This window comes from Synchiropus splendidus, chromosome 7, assembly GCF_027744825.2.
Source record: "Synchiropus splendidus isolate RoL2022-P1 chromosome 7, RoL_Sspl_1.0, whole genome shotgun sequence".
Classification (NCBI taxonomy): domain Eukaryota; kingdom Metazoa; phylum Chordata; class Actinopteri; order Syngnathiformes; family Callionymidae; genus Synchiropus; species Synchiropus splendidus.
In genome coordinates, this window is record NC_071340.1 from 14542128 (window position 1) to 14562254 (window position 20127).

Consider the following 20127-nt stretch of genomic DNA (forward strand, 5'->3'; position numbering starts at 1 on the left):
GTGGCCGCGTCTTGCTCCCCGCAGGAGTGGGAAAAACAGCCAAGGAGGCGCGGAGGGAGGGCCGAAGGGGGTCGTAGGTTGCTGGGAGGCGGCAAAGACAACACAACTAAAACAGACTTTTTTCCCCCCACTGCGAATAATGCATCTTTCTCCGGAATGGACAGACAGCACATTTTACGATGGAAAGTTGGTTTATCTAAACGTAGTCATGTTGCTGCAGTCATTACTTTATGCATTTTTATTTTATGTGAATATACCGGGCATAAATGCACATTGGTGAATACTTGTAATCACTTATAATAGATAATCATTTCTCTGCCCTGGTAATTTGTGTAACAGAACCCTACGAAAAAGCGTATTTGTACTGTTGCATTTGTGCGTTTAAAAACAAATTTCCTCATAATTTAATGCTTTCCATTGTAATAGTGCAGTTTCAGCATTACTATTTAAGTATTTATTATTTCTAGTCAAACCCCTTTAGTGCATATACTGTCATGTTAACTGTAACTCAATATGAAAATCTATTTTCATTAGGGTGTAAGAGATATCTGGAGATAAAACACACTGTTTTTACAGTTTGCATGTTTGTAGGCATGCACAAATTGTGTTTTATTATTATCCCTAAATGTTAGTTTCCAAAATGTGTTTGTAATAAATCCATGATTGGAACGATGTCGGACTGTTGAATAGGGCCAATATTAAAATGTTTTTTTACGCGCTGTTTGATGCATCTTTACGGTTTGTGCTTGTCCAGTTAGTTTCTTTTCATTGCTCTTTAATCAGCACCAAATCTTAACACGTCTGAACTACTACATGGGGGTTCAAACAAAACATCTCCCCACCAAACAAGTTCCTTATTCTAGTTTTCTATGGACGTTTTTTTTTATGAATGTCAAATATTTAATGGTGAAAATGTAACGCTAAGTTATTAGCGTTCAAGTCCTGTGTTGGGTTCAACTTGCAGGCTTAATGTTAAAAGGGGATTCCGTCAAGTGAGTGGGGAGACCTGCGGTGACCGGACCATCATCCCCATGAGAGAACTACAGATGGTAAATCAGTGCGTCACAAAAGGCACAATCGATGATGACATGCATGGACGTAACGGACAAAACCGGGAGCCCACACAGCGACTCCCCCAGGTCCTAATGCCCCGCCACCACCGCTATTACAAACCGGAAACGCCGTGTGAGTCAGCATCTTTCTGCAATAAAACTTGTTAAAACGGTATTATATTTTTATTTTACTTTGTTTAACAATATTCGATTAACCTTTGCATACAAATGACAATAAAATATGCTGCAAAAATGTCAGTGTTTGTTGGTTCGCTAGCTCGCAGCTAAACTGTGCACTTGCGTTTTTTACACTTGGAAGTTCGAAATAGGTTCCAATTTGTTGAAAAACTGCACGATTGGAGATGGATTCGGAGAAAAGCTGGATGTGGTTAGTAGCAAATATAGTTGTATTATAAATATTCAACATCATTCACTGCTTTTCTTTTGCTTCTTTCTATGACAGGGTTGCAGTGGCACCTGGTAGAATAGGAAGTAACTATGTCAGTTCTTTTTCTTTTTCATTCCATTTTTGCTGTTAGTGAACAATATCTCAATATACCTCTTCATAATTCATACCTCAATATTCTACACATAATTCTATGCTGTTTGTATCACATTTGTGTGTGAAGTTAAGCATGCACAAACTACTACTATATTCAAAAATAAATTCATCGAATACAGGTCTCAACTTTAAAAACAGATGGATAGAAATATAAACATTAAGAGGTTTATTCAGATGAAGATAAAACATCGAGACACGGGGTATTTAATGGTGGATCGACAGACGTGTGAATTACTTTTCCTAAAAGACTTCAGTACTTAGGTTAGCTGCTGCTTGGTAAATTAAATTACGCTCTGCAAAATATTGGAAATTATCATGTGACGTCTGATCATATTGTGTCCAATTGTCGTTTGTTTCCATACAGTCGATGACTATAATTCAAATATAGTTTCAAAAACATTTGAATTAAAATCCTTTTGTTTAAACATTGCATGCACAGTGCGACTATTTTTTATTCAATCTCCAACTTTACTATATACAACACTGCTTCAATGTCACAGTATTAACCAAAAATACAGCACACAATAACATAAAAAAGTTTTTTGAAGTTACTGAATTCTGAGTATTCTCATATTTCTCATTTTATTTTTTATTTTAATTTATGCAATGCAATATACTTCATTGTAAATCTAACTTAGAAGTTCAAGGCATTAAAAAACCAACCAAACTTTCTGTTTTCTTTTGACATTTGGGACTATCAGGTTAATGGCAGTGACCTGGCAGGCAGCTCTGACAGCTTGACCTGTCCATGTAGGCTGCATTCACTGCCACCAGTTCATTAGAGCAGCAGGACTCCCTGCAGCTCAGAGACACGGAGTGACAGCTCTCCCTTCTCCAGCCTGTTCAGCAGTAATGGGGAAACAATGGGCTGAGGGCCTGAGGGCTGGCCCGTGTTTGTAGCCCATGTTTTTGTCTTGCACCAAGTGTTTACTCAAAACACACCAGCCCCCTCTGAGAATGAGGTCAGCTCACCCTACTAATCTACTCTACAGGCAGAGACACAGTGTCCCCCAGAAGAGCATGTCACCCACACTGACCCTATGGCTGCTCTGAGGAAACTGCTGTCAGCTGTGTTTAGGCCAGACAGTTCTGCCCAACAGTTTTTCAATGGTGCTCCAACCTGTGCCGAGTCTAGGGTCTGAGAACAGCTTGTCCTTAGTGGACATTTGACCGCTGTAGCATAAAACAACGGCATGAAAAATGGAGTCTTTTTGTGCCAACTAATACAACTACTTCTATTGTGAATCAAAATAGTGGTGAAACAATTTCAGTTGAAGCTAGCAATGAGACCAAAAGCATTTAAATGAACTATTCGCTGGATTGACGGTTCGTCTGTCTGAAAGAGTAGAACTCCTTCGCAACCTGGCTTTTATATGACTGACGCTGTGGAACCGTTTTCCAGGGGGCAGCACTGAGATCACTGAGTGACTCATGGTCTATCTGTCTATCTATCTATCTATCTATCTATCTATCTATTGGAGAAACGCTCCTGCAAAGATCATAGGTGACAGTCCTTATGTTTTAAAGTGGAGTCAGTGGTGGAAGGTGCTTTATACTGAAACTAGGCTCAATATGTAAAAGATAGAAGGACTGTTTTATGCGTGCCAGTCATGGACAGTACAATAAAAACACATTCTGTTCAGGCCAGGACAGATTGGAGAAGTTTTGCGTGACTCGGTTTGCCACACAAAACTTTACATTTTAATTGTGTGACAAATGTTTTAATGTGCAGTTGGGTGTCCCATTGTTTGGCAAGTTCAGAGAAAAGATCATCTTTAATGTCTGCAAAGGTCAGTGGTGTGGACATCCAAGTGACCCAGGTCACTTCCAAAGCCTCTGGTCTGAGCCAAGGTCAGTTCTATTCACTTCAGGGCAAAAGTCTTCGTCTTTGTCATAGTTGAGTGAGTTTAAATGCGCCCAGTTCCCAAGAGTTTTATTTTGTTTGCCTTTCGCTCAGCAGGATATTGGTGTTTTATTAGAGAAGCACTTACAAATGTCAAATTGCAAGAAGTCAGAAATGCCTTCCTGATGATCAACAAGTGAATACAGGTCGTACTTAACACAGTTGGAATTATTTCTTTAGACCAGCACGATCGATAGAACTAGTTTGAAATTACACAGGAAAGATCTCCAGATGTGAAGAACCATTGGTGACCTGGCATTGGAGAAATGAAATCATGATGGGACCTCTGTTACGCTGCTCTTAAAAATTAAAAGAGAATCAGAATAATGGGGTTTCAAAGAAGGAGCGATGGAATGAAAGAGACAAGAGAATCAAAAGGCCTTTGAGAGAAAAAGAGATAGGAAGAGCGGGTGAAATAAAAGGAGGCTACTGGCGGAATGGGGAAAAAATAAGAAGTAAGGGCTAGGGTGGGGGGCGATGGAGAGATGTGAGTGTTATCATCAGCTCTCATTCTCAGCATGGAATCTATAATGGGAAAATCAACCTCTCTGACTTCTGTGTAATTGGATTTGCCGGGTCTCGTGCTGAATCAGAGCCCAGTGGGTAGCACAAAGCTTGTTAAGATTGGACAAGCATTGCTAGGCCGCTGGGCCAGGGGAGAGGTGGGGCACAACCCCGAGTAGGTAACCTTGACAACTTTTCTGGGGAGAGGACTGAATAATTAAAGAAAGTTGAAACACTTGACCCGTTGTTGCACATGGCCAGAAGCTTTCCCAATAATAAATCAATCCATAAATTGTGTGAAATGTGATCTGCAGTCACCAAAGCAAAGAAAATGGACACCAGTGTTTCCCTGAAGGTGTGTTTCGAGGTTACTAGGTAACCTTAGTAAAGACATTATTGTACACACTACTCTCTCTCTCTCTCATTTCAAAGTGAGAGCCACTTCACCTGATAGTTCCACACTGAACAATCTTCACAAATCATTCATTAAGTGTGTTTACGTATTCTGCATATTTAAATGGCTCAAAATGTTTTACCATTTCTTACAAGATGCATCTAATTTAACCACATACCAATGCATAACCTTGTTTGTTCAACATGAACTTATTTACAGGCATGAAAAGGGGGGTCTCTCAAATAAAAAAAAAAAATGCCACAAATATGCCACAGCCCAAATTGTTATCGTGGCCTTGTTATTTTTACTCAAATAAAAATATGCAGAAACTTCCTGATACCCTTGTAACAGGTCTTGAGGAAGGTACTTCTTTTCTTACACCCCTGACAGATTTTGTATCGCCTTTAGTCACTGAATCACAGGACTAAGCCTTTTTGAGACTTGTTTTGGTGGTGCCATGATGCCACAGTAAACACATCCAAGGTTGTTGTTTTTTATACTGAAGTAGTGCCCAGATTGTTACCATGTCCTTGTCCTTTTAACTCAAATAAAAATATCCAGAAACTTCCTGCTACCCTTGTAACAGGTCTTGAGGAAGGCACCTTAACAGATGCACTGTTAAGTTACCAGTAACTTTAAGACACAAATGTTTGTCCTCTGCGACAGATATTTTTGCATCACTCCATTCTTTCAATTGTCTCGACCACCGGACTAACTGTGAAGGGGTTAAGGCCCAAGATTTTCAAAGCTGATTTAGTGTTTCTCAAACATATTCTAAAATAGTCTTTCTGTTGCAAATGCTGATGCTCGGTATTTAGACTTACTACTGAATGGAGTGAGACAAGAGATGCTTGTACATCTAAAGTGAACATGAATGCTAAATAATAAATAAAAGGTTAACTTTTGATTGAGCAAGCTGTCAGATGTATTTGTGTAGTCTTGATCGATACATCCAACACATAAGTTACAATGTGATAATGTAGCCTTCTTCTTAGAATCTTCTAAACCTAAGAACCACACACCACTACAGCTTTGTATTTCTGTAATGAAGACTCTTGCTGCGCTAAGAGACTTGCCCTTTTTCACACAAAAAAGAAGGGGACAGTTTAAGACAAGAGGGGGTTGGTGTGTTTGGATCTTGTTTCTGTATCCTTATATTACACTCAGGAGAGCAGAAGATACTCAGGTAAGAACAGAATAAGATCTCTATGTCTCTCCACCTCCCAAGACATAAATCATTAAGTGGCCTGAGTAAGCCTTGGTTGGGACATGTATAGGTGCTAAGGTGTTCACGGGCCTTCACGCAGCATCACCTACACCTGCGCTGGCTAGAGACTGGATGCATGGCTGGGAACAGGACGCTTGCTTTGTTTCTGGGTCGGGTTAAAGCCAGTGATAAGATATATCCTCTCTGAATTTCTCCTAGCAGGCTGACACAGCATGTGGCGTTGGCATTATTATACTTAACCTGAGAGGAAATTCCAGTTGGCATTGCTTGGAAATCTACATCAGACTGGCGGATAAGACACCTTCCAAAATGCAGGTTGGATGTTTTATGTTGCTTTATGAGTTTTGTTGACGCTCATTTAACATGATGTGTGTTTATTTAGGTGAAAGTTACACAGATTTCAGGTCAAGTGGTGAAGTAGGCAAAACATTCGGACTATCGCTTTTTGGCAAGATCAGTCCTCCTGGTATTTGTCCATGTTAGACAAGAGAGTCTTGCTCCCTCTTTGAAAATTCACTAGGTGAGGTCACTCAGTCTCAGGCAACACTGACACTCTAGACAAGGATGAGAGACCATCTCTTAATTAAAACACAATTGAGCCCTGAAGTGATACAGAGTAGTGCTTCTCTGTAGAAGCATTACGTAAGAATCATTCTGCCAAAACTGAATTGGTATTCAGAACTGCGTTTTCAGAAATAATATTGTAAGATTCAGATGTGCATGTGCATTTATTATTGTATGTGTTATTGTATTGCCGTGTTTGAGCGAATATCTGGAACATAGTGTGCTGTATGTTAAGCTTTTGTGTGAAACAGTAGTGGTGATCCGATACATTGTGACATGTTGCGATAATATTTTGGCAATATATTGTAATTAGACCATCATTCTGAGGATGAAAATCAGATTATGCAATACAATATGATGTGCATCAAAATGAGTTGAATGTTTTGGCATTGGTCCAGTTAGACTTAAATTTCACAGTCCAACAGCGGAATGAATCACACCCTTGCAAAATGGCTCGTGTCACACGTCTCAAATACAGCAGGATATCCAAGTATCTTTGTCTTAAACATTGATATAGCGACGTAAAGAAATCAAAACAATATCACAAAATCAAGTTTTGCAATATCTCATACTTTGAATATCAAAGTATTGCAATATTTACTGGGAGAAGCGATGGCTTTGTCCAAGATACCTGATAATCGACTGGCCTCTTAGTGGAACTATTTACCAAACTGGTATTTACCAAACTTCAAAAGGATTTTTGAATCAAATCAGTTTAAAGTTTTAGATTCAGAAATATGGAAATATCATCATTACGAATCTGAATCTGTTGGTCTTCTCTTTGACAGAAGCTTGTCTGTTTCTGTTTTTTCTTGTAAATCTAAATGGCATATCCCGAAGTCACGCTGTCCCTGCATTTTGTCTACTTATGCTGCCCTGGGAGAAGTTTGTTCCCATGAAGAAAGGGGGTGTCATAGATACCCCAAACTAGCACTGCGACCATTACACTGCCAGATTGATTCTGACGTTCTAAAAAGGGTTCCTTCAATGATATTGTTCACCTGTCTCATTGGCTTAAAGCAGGAGGGGTTGTGTGTGTGTGTGCTATGGGAAGGGGGTCGGCTGAGGGTTATTGGTGGGGACACAGGGGTGAGGGGGTAAGGGGTATTGTTGAGGACAGGGGTGAGAGTATTGGGGTCGCAGGCCTGACAGGTGGAAAAAAACCACTCTCATCTGACTAGCCTCCTCTCTCGTTCCATGGGGCCCCGTGTGCGCAACGTAATGAAGTCCAAATTACAGCACAGGATTGCTTAGAACAAGCCTCTATTGTTCGGCTCCGAAGCAAAGTAAATGAGTGTCACAGCAAGCAGCGGGGAACAGACCGTTACTGCACTATTTAGTCTGTCCCGTTGTCTCAAGACGGCCCTGTTTCAGGGGTTCTCAGATCAGACAAATACTACTCTCCTCCTCCCCCGCCTCCGCCGTCACCCTTCCTCTGTACAACCCCTCAAACTCCTCACCCCAAAATAGGCCAAATCTCCTCTATTGTGTTTCGACTGCCTAGTGTGAAATTCACTGTGACGTTAAATGTTTTCTAATGAATAATTACTGAATGGATATGCAGGGGGAATATGTGTAATGGATTGTAGACTGCATTTTAAAGACGTCTATTTTGTCTCTGCTCCGTGGTATTTACAGGACAAAAACTTGGCCTTTCTCAGAGGAAAATGAGGGCCATAGGCGGAGTATAGAGGACAGGGGGAGGAGGGGAACGAGGGGCTTTGTGTCAATTAGATCCAATGGATTATCTTTTTTTAATGTTTTTACAGAGAGAATTGGGAATCAAAGGATTTCTGCTTCCAAAGGAGAGGAGAAAAAACACACAAACCCAACAAAAGCTGTAAAAACCTTTGGTCTATGTCTTGGTGCCGAGAATGCAAAGCAGATTGGTGGAATTTTTCCCACTATGCTTGTTGAATGTGCCGCTGTTTTGGGAGCATTTGCACAGTGTTGGGGCGTGAGCTCCAGCCAAGGTTCCTTTCGGGTTTTGTAGTGATCATTAGTTTCTGTCCGTTTGTCTGCACAATCACTGAGCTGCACTTCAGAGACACACAGACCTCTAGACCTTGCATTTCAAAAGAACAAACAAGGACCATGTTTGTGCTTTTTAAGCTCCAGCTAACCATATTAAGCCATTTACCCAGACAAACATTCAAACAGTTCTTCTGTTCCTTGTTGTGTAGCGAACACTACGCCTCTGCCACAATAAGCAAAGGTTTATGCTGCTTACCATCCATCCAAGTATTTAAAGTTCATGAAATAATTCCAAAATGACCTGTATATTTTCATTGCTACTTGGAAACAGTCAACACTGATGGTTTTGAAATAGTTTTGTCCTTGATTTACTTTGATACATTTTATTGGAACCAGCCAACACTTGAGTCACTCTATTATGAGTGATACTTTTTGCGTTCGATTCAATTGTTAATTATGAAGCCAAAAAATGAATGATTTGCTCTGCCCAGGGTCAGCTGGACATGGAGGGGGCCCTGACTGCCAGGAGCCGAGTCGGTATTCAAGATTTCGTACTGCTGGACGAAACAACGGAGACTGCTTTTCTCAGTAACCTCAAGAAACGCTTCCAAGAAAATCTTATTTATGTGAGTCAGAAAAAGAAATGATTACCACATTAATGGTACCATCAACTGTTATGTTTTCCAATACTTTTGCAGACGTACATTGGAACATTGTTGGTGTCTGTCAATCCTTACAAAGAGCTAAGCATCTACAACAAGAAGCAGATGGATTTGTACATGGGGGTCAACTTTTTTGAGCTCCCCCCACACATGTAAGTTTGACTGACCAATCTGCAAAAATGAAGCAATTTAAAGTTCACATTTGTCAACCTCTTTATAGCTATGCCCTAGCGGACAACGCCTATCACACAATGCTGGCTGAGTTAAGCAACCACTTCATACTCATCTCTGGTGAGAGTGGAGCTGGGAAGACTGAGGCCTCCAAGAAGATTCTGCAGTATTACGCCGTCAGCTGTCCCAGCACCACCCTGCTGGACACAGTCAGAGACAAGATGCTAATGTCCAATCCGGTCCTAGAGGTTTGGATTATTGAAATAATTCCATGTATTATCATAATACAAACCTTATTAATAAGTATTTTCTGGTTAGGCTTTTGGAAATGCCAAGACTTTGAAGAATGACAACTCAAGTCGTTTTGGGAAGTACATGGATATCCAGTTTAACAGTGAGGTCAGTTTTGGACTGGTGTTCTCTGTCTAGTGTTTCCACCGCAGCTCAGTCTCCTCCTCAGCATATCTTCATCACCCTTCCGGGTCACATGTATTCTCTTCATGTCTTCACATCCGTAAACCTCAATGCTAGTCTTCCTCTATGTCATTTGCCTGTCTCTTCTATTTTTCAACATCATCTTCACGTGCACAAACAATCCGAGTCTGTCTCCAAACCTGTCTTTCGTGAGACGTCCCTCTGATATACTCCTCTGGCATTGTTGAACTCAACCTGTAATTTTGTTATTGTGGCTTTAACAGGGCGATGCAGTTGGAGGCCACATACTAAATTACCTCCTGGAGAAATCCCGGGTTGTTCATCAGAACCATGGCGAGAGGAACTTCCACATTTTCTATCAGTTGGTGGATGGAGGAGATGAGGAGCTGCTGCAGAGGCTCGGCCTGGAGAGAGACTGTGGACATTACAACTACTTAACCCAAGTAGGTGACGTGTAAACACTGATGTGAATCACTCCTGGAGAGACTTTACTTTTATTATTTCAGGTCACATCTCTCTGGTGTTTTGAACACTTTAGTTTATTTGTGTCCTGGTATATACCAACACATTCTGTTTCACTGCTGTACACAGTACACATCTCTGATCATTGTTTAGTAACACCCTGAGTCCAGTAACATACAGGGGTTGGACAAAATAATGGAAACACCTTAAAGCTTTTTTTGTTTCCATTATTTTCCCCAACCCCTGTATGCTCAGCTTGTATGTGGAAATAGAGAAAAAAATGTGATCTTAAGGACGAAAACTCTATGTCCTCTTAGAGCAGGGGTGTCAATCTCCAACACTCATGGGTCTTTGGACACAGTCCAAGTCACAGGCCAATAAAAACGTATATTCACTTAACAGTCTTGTCGAATGCATGGACATCATCACCACTGTCTTGCACCAAGTTATACATTTATATAGTATATAGCCCTGAGCTATATCCTATATCCTCTTTCATCAAAATCGAGTATTCAGACTGACATTCGTAACGTCAGCTCTCTAGAAAACAGTGTGAAGCCTGAACCATGAGAGCTGAACAACAACATGCTATGGAAGTCTAGTTTAGATTATTTCGTCTACTGCATATGACTCATTTTGCAGACTTCTCTTAATGGGAGATTGAAAGTCTTGATGTTTCTAATCCATGTGAACCTCCGATTGTATCCATCAGCTGGTGTGTGTTGTGGCTGGAAGGTACTGTGAACGTGTCCTGACTCTGGACTCACATGAATACTTTCATTCTTTCTGACTGTCAGGGAGAATGTGCCATTGTGCCATCGATTAACGACAAAAACGACTGGAAGTCTGTGAAGAATGCCCTGCAAATCATCGACATTGATGAGACGAACAGAAATGTATGATTCCATATCCTGCGTCTGGATCAGATCGAAGCTGCCTTCACAATCTTTTGTGGTGCTTTTCTGCAGAACTTGTTTGAGATCATTGCCAGTGTTCTTCACTTGGGCAACGTTCATTTTGAGTCAGACGCTAAAGGCCACGCCATTCTGAACAACAACAACGCAGACGTACGATGGGTGTCGAATGTAAGCAGTGGCCGAAAACATGAAATTGCTCCTGAGGAAGAAATATGGATTTATGTTTGTGTTCTGTTCAGCTGCTGGGTGTGGATAACTACAGACTTCAAGAAGGTCTGACGTACAGGAAGATTGAAGCTAAGCAAGATCAGGTCAGCACTTGACAGCATCAGGTTATTATTATCTTGAGTTTGGTTTAGTCATAACTCTGCTTTTATATGGGTATTAAGGTTCTCAGCCCATTCAGTATTGATCATGCTGTGTATGCCAGAGACGCCCTGGCCAAGGCTATCTATGGACACACCTTTACCTGGCTGGTCAACAGGATCAACGAGTCCTTAGAGAACACAGTGAGTGCTAAGAGATGCAGTTCCACTGCTTAATTCATGCTGACTTTGTTTTTTCCTGTCACAGGACGCTTCTAGGAAGACAGTCATTGGACTTTTGGACATCTATGGCTTTGAGGTTTTTTACGTGAACAGGTACAATTCCATCCGTTGACCTCCAAAAATCCATTTTACTGAAAGGTTACGCACGACTGAAGCCGCCTTTTCACCCTTTAGTTTTGAGCAGTTTTGTATTAATTACTGTAACGAGAAGCTGCAGCAGCTTTTCATCCAGCTCACGCTGAAGTCCGAGCAGGAGGAATATGAAGCAGAAGACATTGAGGTGATTCGTTTTCACAGTGATCTGGTGTCACTGGCGGTCTTATTCACTGTGCTCCTTTTTCAGTGGGAGCCTGTGCAGTTCTTTAATAACAAGATCATCTGTGACCTGGTTGAAGAAAAACATAGAGGGATCATATCAATACTGGTTTGTTCTGTTTTGATTTACTCACTAAATGTCCACTGTGAACGTACTGTGCTGCCCCAAGGCCTTAAATGAAGGCACTGTAAGTGGCATGACTATACCTTGTAAGAAGTATATCTAATAGCAGGTGACGTGGCTCACGACTGACTAAGATAAAACTTGTGTCTGGGAAAGTGAAGTGTCTGACTTGTGACTTGTCATACTAGAAGGCATTGAACACTGTTTGTCATTCATCCACCAAGAAAAAGAGAATATCAACTATAACTGCGAGAAACACTTTATATTGGGAACACATTAATAAAGTTATTATTACTTGCTTATAAACACTTATTTATCAGTAATTACAATGCTGTTTAGAGTAAGCTTTTGAAGACCATTCCTGCTAAAACAAGTACAAATAATTTTTATTTATGCTAATATATGTTCCCTAGTCTAAAAGTGTGACTGGATATTGAATTCTATGTAATTCATCCTTGTGTGATTTGTGGGAATACTTATTTGAAATCTGGAACAAAAATGGGTGACTAGCTTTAAATGAATTGGAAGGATAATATCAGATAAACCTGAATTAAGTTACTGAAGTGAAGTGAAACAGTCAGCAAATATCTTGTCAAATCAAATCAAACATAATGTGTGCGTAGCCAACCGAAGAGGGTCGAATAATGTGTTCATTAAAAGTGTCCAGATAGAGAACTATAAACTTGATACTGGTCAATGTGTTCTTTCTGCCACAGTATTTAGCAAGTTGCTGCTCCCAGTGCTGTCTGACTAGTATGCTTTTATTGCTGGTAGGACGAAGAATGTCTGAGGCCAGGCGACGCTACAGATCTGACCTTTCTAGAGAGACTGGAGGAGAAGATGGGAAATCACCCCCACTTTGTTACGTGAGTGTTGCTGCTGAAGGGAAAAGGATGGTAGTTCTCTGTGGAATGGTATTTTTGAAGTGTGAAATGATGTTAGTGCCATTAACATTAGAAACCCAGAAACCTCAAATGAGGGATTTTAAACAGATGAAAGCATCTCTGATATTGCTGACCATCTCTGATGGTAGGCACAAACTGGCAGACAAAATGACCCGGAAGTCTCTGGAGAGGGGAGATTTCCGTCTCCTGCATTACGCCGGGGAGGTCACCTACTGTGTTGTGGGTAAAAGACTTTGGCCATTTGATACGCTTGCTTTATACAGACATGCCTCTCATCTAATCACTCCTTTTATCTTCAGGGTTTCTGGACAAAAATAATGATCTCCTATATCGGAATATCAAAGATGTAAGTATAAATAGCTTTTCTTTTTCTCTCAAGACAGCAGTACTGTATATCAGGGAGGAAAGTGGGGATCATTTGAAGGCAGTGTGGAACTCTTTGCATGAGATCACTCCTGAACTTTACATGGAGAACACATTCTGATAATGTGCTGATGACGGTTCTCACAAAACAGCTCTCAATAATTCTGGTTTTGGTCCATGTTTTCTTGTCTCTTACTCAGCTGATACGCCAGTCCAAGAATGCCATTGTGAGAGAATGCTTCACCACCATGGTTCCTGACAGCAAACGAAGACCAGAAACAGTCAGTTCAGGCTCCCTCCATTGTACAATTATGTATAATAATGGATGATAACTGTGTGCTTATTTCTGAACTTAAGCAAATTGCCTGCAACCAACAATGCCATGTTGTGTCTGTAGGTGGCGACCCAGTTTAAGAGCAGCCTGCTGAAGCTGACAGAGATCCTGATGGCTAAAGAGGCCTGGTACATCCGCTGTCTAAAATCCAATGAGTCCAAGCAGCCCGGTACATGTCCACAGTGCGTCATTAGATTTGTTCCTGTGTGTCAGCAAAATAACATCCAGCATTTCTCTGTCTCTTAGGGCAGTTTGACGAAGCACTGATCAGACACCAGGTGAAGTATCTGGGCCTGATGGAGCACCTCAGAGTGCGGCGTGCTGGCTTTGCTTACAGAAGGAAGTATGAGATATTTTTGCAGAGGTAAGACTGTGGTTTCACTTTCACATGTATGCGGACCTTACAGAGGTGCTGCTTCCTGCAGATACAAACCTCTGTGTCCAGCCACGTGGCCGCACTGGCGAGGACTTCCTGCTGATGGAGTGGAGGTCCTGGTCCAGCATCTGGGATACATGCCAGACGAGTACAGAATGGGGCGGTAAGGAAACCATCCTGGTCTGAAGTCCCAAGAAAATGATCGATTTAACATCTTTCAGCACCAAAATCTTTATCCGCCATCCAAGGACTCTTTACGCAACTGAGGATGCTTTTGAGAAATGTAAACATCAGCTAGGTGGGTGCACATTTGTTACTGTCGATGAAGTGCACTGCTTTTACAACATAGTTTTTCATTTTAGCCACCAGACTTCAGGCCAAGTACAAAGGATATCGAGCAAAAGGAGAGTTCAAGAAACAAAAAGAAGCTGGTGATTGAAGCTCTGACTGTTCGGCAGTATTCCGGTTAAATTCTGATGGCAATTTAACATCCACAGCCACCAAGATCGAGACCTGCTGGAGAGGCGTGCAGGCCCGGAAGGAGAGGGACAAGAGAGCCTGGGCTGTGAAGGTCATTAAGAAGTAGGTGGGACTGACGTGTTCATTCTTCCCAACTCTGAAACGTGATTAATTTTAAACCTGTTCCAGGTTCATCAAAGGCTACATGACCAGAGGTCAAGCAAAAACCACAGACAACTCTGAGTATCTGGCCTTTGTGAGACAGAACTACCTGAACAAGCTGAAAAGCAACCTGCCAAAAACAGTCCTGGATAAAACCACCTGGCTGCCGCCGCCACACGTGCTGAGCGAGGTGCAGTCCAAGTCACCAACCTTGTTAGAACCCTCTCCTCACCGCTTCTCTTCCCCAGACATCCGAGCTGCTGCGGAAGCTTCACTACCGACTACTGGTGAGGAAATATGTGAGAGGAATCACACCACAGAAGAAGGCACAGGTACAGTTCACACAGAGAAGGTGCTCTACACCTTCTACACTACAATGCTCTGTTTTCGACTCAAGCCAAGCCACACAATACTCACCTGGCTCCTCTGTGGTCCTTTATGTGTTGGTTTTGTACAGCATTTGTACTATTATTTCATGTTTTGGAACTCAAATTAAAGTTAAATAAGTCCTTATTATATGAATTATTCTGATGTTGATGTTTTGTGGTGGTGATTCTTGTTTACGTTCTCTAAAGCTACTGTACAGTGCTACCCAATATCAAAGTCTTCTTCGGATAAGTGCCCCCTAAATCCTTTGCTGTGATTTCAGTTTGAGTCCAAGTTCATCACCAGCACTATGTTTAAAGGGAAGAAGGAGAGTTATCCTCAAAGTGTAGCTCAACCATTTGTGGACACCAGAATCAGTAAGTCTGTCTCAAGATTGACACTCGAACTGAAGAAGGTGTCTAAGGCGTTTGTCTGCAGGTGAACAGGACATCAACGTCAGGGTCCTGCAGATGATCCGCAGTGAGCAGATCAAGGTAGCACCAAGTCGTCGCTAACTTCAGGAGTGAACGTGAACCGACTGTACCATGCGTCCGCAGTACAGCGTTCCCGTGATCAAATACGACAGGAACGGCTTCAAACCCAGAGCTCGGCAGCTCATTCTCACCAGGGCCGCTGCCTACGTGGTGGAGGAGGCGAAGATCAAGCAGCGGGTCCAGTACACGTCCCTCACAGGTCAACAGGGACTTCACTTAATGACCGCCAACACATGGTGTTTCCAATAATGAACTGACCGTGTCTGTCACTCGACACCCTTTCAGGTGTTTCGGTCAGTAATTTGACTGACTGCGTTATTGTGTTCCACATCACATGTGAGGATCCGAAACAGAAGGTACGTGGACGTGGAGGATTACGGCAGCTGAAAGCCCTCAGGCTGGTCGCCACCCTGTCCATCCTTGCATGATAGTCATTAAGTGTTTAACCATGAATAGAGGGTTAGATGCACTTGGGGCACTAAAAGTTTCATAAAGAAGATGGGCAAAAAGAATATTAGCTCCTCTGGTGTCTCAGTCGTCATCACTAATTCTGCTTTGTACTGTTTGATTTCCAAAGCAGCAGGTGTTTTTAGATGTCTCGTGGAATAGTCTTCTTGATAAGGTTTGGTCAGAGCTGAAGCCTACATGTCCGTGTGGTCGCTGCAGGGGGATCTGGTCATGCACTGTGACCACCTGTTCGAGCTTCTGACCAAGCTCAGCGTCATCGCTAACAAGCAGAATGCTATCAAAGTGGTTCAGGGAAGGTGAGTCTGCTCCTCAAAAAGAAGAAAAAACAATGGAAATGTGTACAGAAACATTGTTTGAATGTTCCTCAGCATCAAGATTGAGATCCAGGCTGGAAAAGAAGGCGGTGTGGACTTCAGCACCGGTCAGGAGCCGATGGTCTACAAGGCTAAGAACGGACACCTCATGGTGGTGGGTCAAGCTTTGGCCGACTGATCGGTGCACTTGTTGGTTTGATTGTGTTGTGTGATTCTTCACACTAGATTTGTGTTGTCAGGTGGCGACACGGACCAGGACGCGATAAGCAACACGTCCCTGCACATTTCATCATGAGCCACAAATGGAGACAGAAGTGTCCTCAGTTGAAGATTCAGTCCTATTCATCATCAACCACAGCCTCAGATAGCAGTGTTATTAGGTATTTCGGTAGGATCCTGGATGCTGCAAGGATTCTGTTATCTTACACTCATGAGTAACTGTATTTTACTGGAGTCTGGAATCAACTTTTCCCCATGTCTCTGCTGGTTAAGTAAGCTTTTAACTATATCGGAAGTTGCCCACCTGCCATTTAGGTCACCCTAACTTTGCTGACCAGAGTGGGCTCAGATGATAAACCTTCTGTGAAACTGCCCGACAAATGTTGCAACCGAAATACTACTTAGCATCACACAGAAGCATGAGTCAGATTGTGACGTCCACTCACGGTTTCAACTGTCATGTTTAGAGGTGTATCTTCAGTCAAGTGGAGTTTCAAAGTGTCCTCTCTCCTCCAAGTTCAACTGGAGTTTGAATCATTCAAGATGTTTTTTCTGCCTTAAAGACTTCGAATGCTAGCAAAAGAGCCATATGTAAGATACTTTTGTACAATGACTGAAGACGCAGAATAAAGAGAGATCTTTGTAGAAATTTATTTGTGATAAAGAACGTATAAATATAAAACATACATATCCGTTTGTACAACAAACCTCAGAGGACTGTGATTCTTGGATATTCTGACCCCGAACAACATTCTTTGATGACGACAACAGACAGCTCTAATTTCTCTGCCTGTAGAAGGCTTGTAGACAGGATTCCCTTCCTACTGCTGAGCTCCAGTTACACTTCTTCATTTCATCCCACCAGCCATCATTCTGTCACCAGAGAACATGAAACACCTCCGGTCACAGCTCAGGTTTCCTTCTTCAACGGTGATTGTTTTGTCGAACGCAGGGAATAAATGTGACGTTAAATGCAGCGGATGACTAATAAAAGTGTCACCTGCCTTTCAATAAAAACGTAACTTTCTAATATCTTCAGGTTTTATAGTAGCCCGAGTAACGTACGTACTCTAAGGGGAGACCAGCGCCACCGTGTGGCTTGGTAGTGTTTTACACCACAGTGAGGAGGAGCTTTTAACCTGTGCAGAGATTTGATTCGTTGCTTCCCCTGAATGTAATAGAAGACCACACGTTATAAACTCAAACACTGACTTCTTTGTAGATCACTGCTGTAGCGTGTCCATGATCAAGGGCATCTGACCACGTGTGGACTGACTAGGGCATCACTGCAGCTGGACACACAGTATTAAGATGCTTGTCTCCTGAAAAGAGCAGGCTAAAAGAGAAGAAAAGTGGAGTGGAAAAAGAGGCGCTGGGTGTCATAAGGCACAAGTGTGAGACCGTCCAGCGTCAGACTGGTTTGGGGTGAAAGGTCACTGGTGGTGGTGTGTGCGGTCGTCTGGTCTCTTGACGTGAATCCTACGAACTCGGTCGATTCGCTCATCATCTTCATCCAGATGGTGGGATCTTCCGGCAGCGCCCCCCGTTGCCTCAAGTAGAGCATTATCTGGACCTCTGCCGTCGTGGGACTCGTACAGGAGGATGTTGAGGGTCTCCTCATAAATCCGGGCTTCTGGGAACTCAACCTGAAGAAGAAAGTCAAGATATTTACAGAGTAACGGACCAAGATATTTTACTCTGTATAATGCTTGCGAGGGCTTTGCCAGAGTTAGTGGGTTTAGAAGCGTGCCCTTGAGTAAGTAGCACGTTTACCTTGGTCTGTTTCTTCTCAGTGGCATAAACAATGGAGGTGCAGCAAACCTCCGCAATCTTCCTGCCCTGGCCGTAGAAGGACCAGCAGCAGATCTCATCCCCGATCACGTCTTTGATGAACAGCACACGCCCGTTGAAGCGTAAAGACAGCTTGTCAAAGAGCTCGATGTTCTTCAGCATGTTGTCATCAGAATTGCTGAGTGATGGTAAGCAAAGTTAGCAAGAGCATCAGGTCTGCAGGAGCAGCCAACCAGCACAGACTCACCTGGTGTAGGAATACTTGTTGTTGCTTCTGTTGTACAGCAGTTTGACAGTTGGCTGCAAACAATACGACAGTCAGTAAGACATCACTCTAAAAAGTCTGAGAATGGAAAAAAAAAACATACCTTATTTGAGGTGGCAATGAGCTTCTGCTCTTCCTTTGATGATGTCATTAGAGGCACTTTACAAAGAGGTTCATACGTCTCCTTGTTCTGAGTGAAAAAGAAGGAAAATCCATTGAGGACTGTGGCGGCCCCAGGAGAACACATGGTAGTCATTGTCACCAAAACGTGAATCAGCTTACAGGTTCCTTTTTTGGGGTCAGAAACTACTAATTCAATTAAACATTTCCAAAGCTCAAGAGTTGAGTGTAACACTGTAGTTTCAGTTGCCCCATGTCTCAGCTGGCGACCTCAACAACACGCAAAAGACCAAAGGCTTTAAGATCATCATGAAACTGCACTAGTTATTTTTATTTTACCTGCAAGGCAGCAGTGCATTCATCAGCTAATCCTTGAACCAGGTAATACTTGGCTTCCGCTAGTAGCTCCTCTGTTTCCCGTCGACTATCTGGGAGTGGCACTGCGCCATCTCGTAAATAGTTCAAGATTGTTCCAAAGTGCTTCCCACAGCGGTCGATCAGAATCCAGCCTGACATAGGAAAAAGAGAAGATCCTTTTATTTCACACTAGGCCAAACTCAAGACATAACCAACATAGTTTCAGATGTTGCGGAAAATGGCAATAATAATCTGAGCTGGTCATACATGCAGGAAGTCAGCAAACCTTCACTGTCTGTGAGGACCTCCATTCTGCCGCTGAACATGGCCTTCAGCATGGTGTCCTGTTTGGTCAGGGTCTGCATGGTGGTGTAGTACAAGGCTCCACCGACATTTAACTTGACGTATTTGGAGCTCGGGCTGGATCCTTTGAAAGAAGTGGTCCTTGTTGTAGCTGCCGGCACTGCCGAGCTCACCACACTCTCTCCTGACATCTCTTCCTGGAATACAGAAACGTAAAACAATAGACTGGATTAACAATTGGATTTGACTTGAATAGTCATTGAATTTGTGGTTGAAATGCAAGTGCCTTAGTCACGTCCCAGAATGTGTCAAACTTTTCATCATAATTTTAGACTAGAGTATAAAATCCTCACCATAACTCCCAAGAATAAATAAAGCTCAGCTGTCTGCATGTTGACAAATACTGTAAGACAATGAGCGTTACGGACGTGTTTTTATGAAGTAACGGTCCGTCACAATCGAACTCTATTAACTATGAATTCTATTGTCCAGTCGACAATACGTTCAGAAAGTGGATGGCACATAGAATTCCACAATATTACGTCGATTCCTTAATTACCTAAGAGATACACTCGCGTCATCCTGAACACCAAGCGGCGAGTTGTGTGACATGTTGATAACTTAAATACAAGCGTTTGGGTGGCAACGGTTATTTATACTTAAACTAATTCGTTTGATCGCGTAATCTAACTACGGCATCTACGACTCAGCGCAAAAGATTTGTCGTAGCTTGAAGTGTCATTAAGTCACATCGAATGATCCAAAGTAAAACCGCAAAAACAAAAACACTGGTAACGACAACGTCATCGAATAAGTAGTAATTCAATTTGCGCTTTCATTGCTATCGAAATAGCTTGACAAGTTAGCTTCAACATATTGATCTACGGCAGCGTGATGTGAAAGGCTGTTAAATCAGAAGTAAACAAAAGTAAAGATTCGCGACTGGATGTTGAAATAAATGCACTATTTACCATAGAACCCAGAGCAGACTTTGTAAACGTAGCTCGCTAACGTCA

The 20127-nt window shown here is 42.3% G+C and overlaps 2 protein-coding genes across 3 annotated transcripts; one reads left to right on the forward strand and one right to left on the reverse strand.

The window, feature by feature from the left end:
- The first annotated feature begins 1185 nt into the window (after nt 1-1185).
- myo1ha (myosin IHa) lies at nt 1186-16939 on the forward strand. Of its 2 annotated transcripts, XM_053869892.1 has the most exons (31): nt 8655-8807; nt 8880-8995; nt 9064-9262; nt 9333-9413; nt 9713-9892; nt 10709-10807; nt 10880-10996; nt 11068-11139; nt 11218-11337; nt 11402-11469; nt 11551-11656; nt 11720-11800; nt 12590-12681; nt 12849-12943; nt 13020-13066; nt 13284-13364; nt 13481-13586; nt 13664-13781; nt 13843-13956; nt 14015-14091; nt 14156-14224; nt 14291-14375; nt 14442-14604; nt 14663-14746; nt 15064-15157; nt 15219-15274; nt 15338-15473; nt 15560-15630; nt 15941-16038; nt 16111-16210; nt 16296-16939. In XM_053869892.1, exons 1-31 carry the CDS (start codon nt 8655-8657, stop codon nt 16320-16322), a joined length of 3105 nt encoding a protein of 1034 aa, XP_053725867.1. In that variant the 3' UTR covers nt 16323-16939. The 2 variants fall into 2 exon arrangements, with proteins under 2 accessions (XP_053725868.1, XP_053725867.1); XM_053869893.1 differs by lacking the exons at nt 15941-16038; nt 16111-16210; nt 16296-16939 and adding exons at nt 1186-1224; nt 5842-5958 and having other exon boundaries at nt 8673-8807; nt 15560-15712.
- Nucleotides 16911-19627, reverse strand: kctd10 (potassium channel tetramerization domain containing 10). Its single transcript, XM_053869899.1, has 7 exons — nt 19465-19627; nt 19095-19308; nt 18791-18960; nt 18435-18521; nt 18314-18366; nt 18049-18244; nt 16911-17921 (listed from the first exon to the last, which is right to left on the reverse strand). Exons 1-7 carry the CDS (start codon nt 19501-19503, stop codon nt 17709-17711), a joined length of 972 nt encoding a protein of 323 aa, XP_053725874.1. The 5' UTR covers nt 19504-19627; the 3' UTR covers nt 16911-17708.
- Nucleotides 19628-20127: the final 500 nt, after the last annotated feature.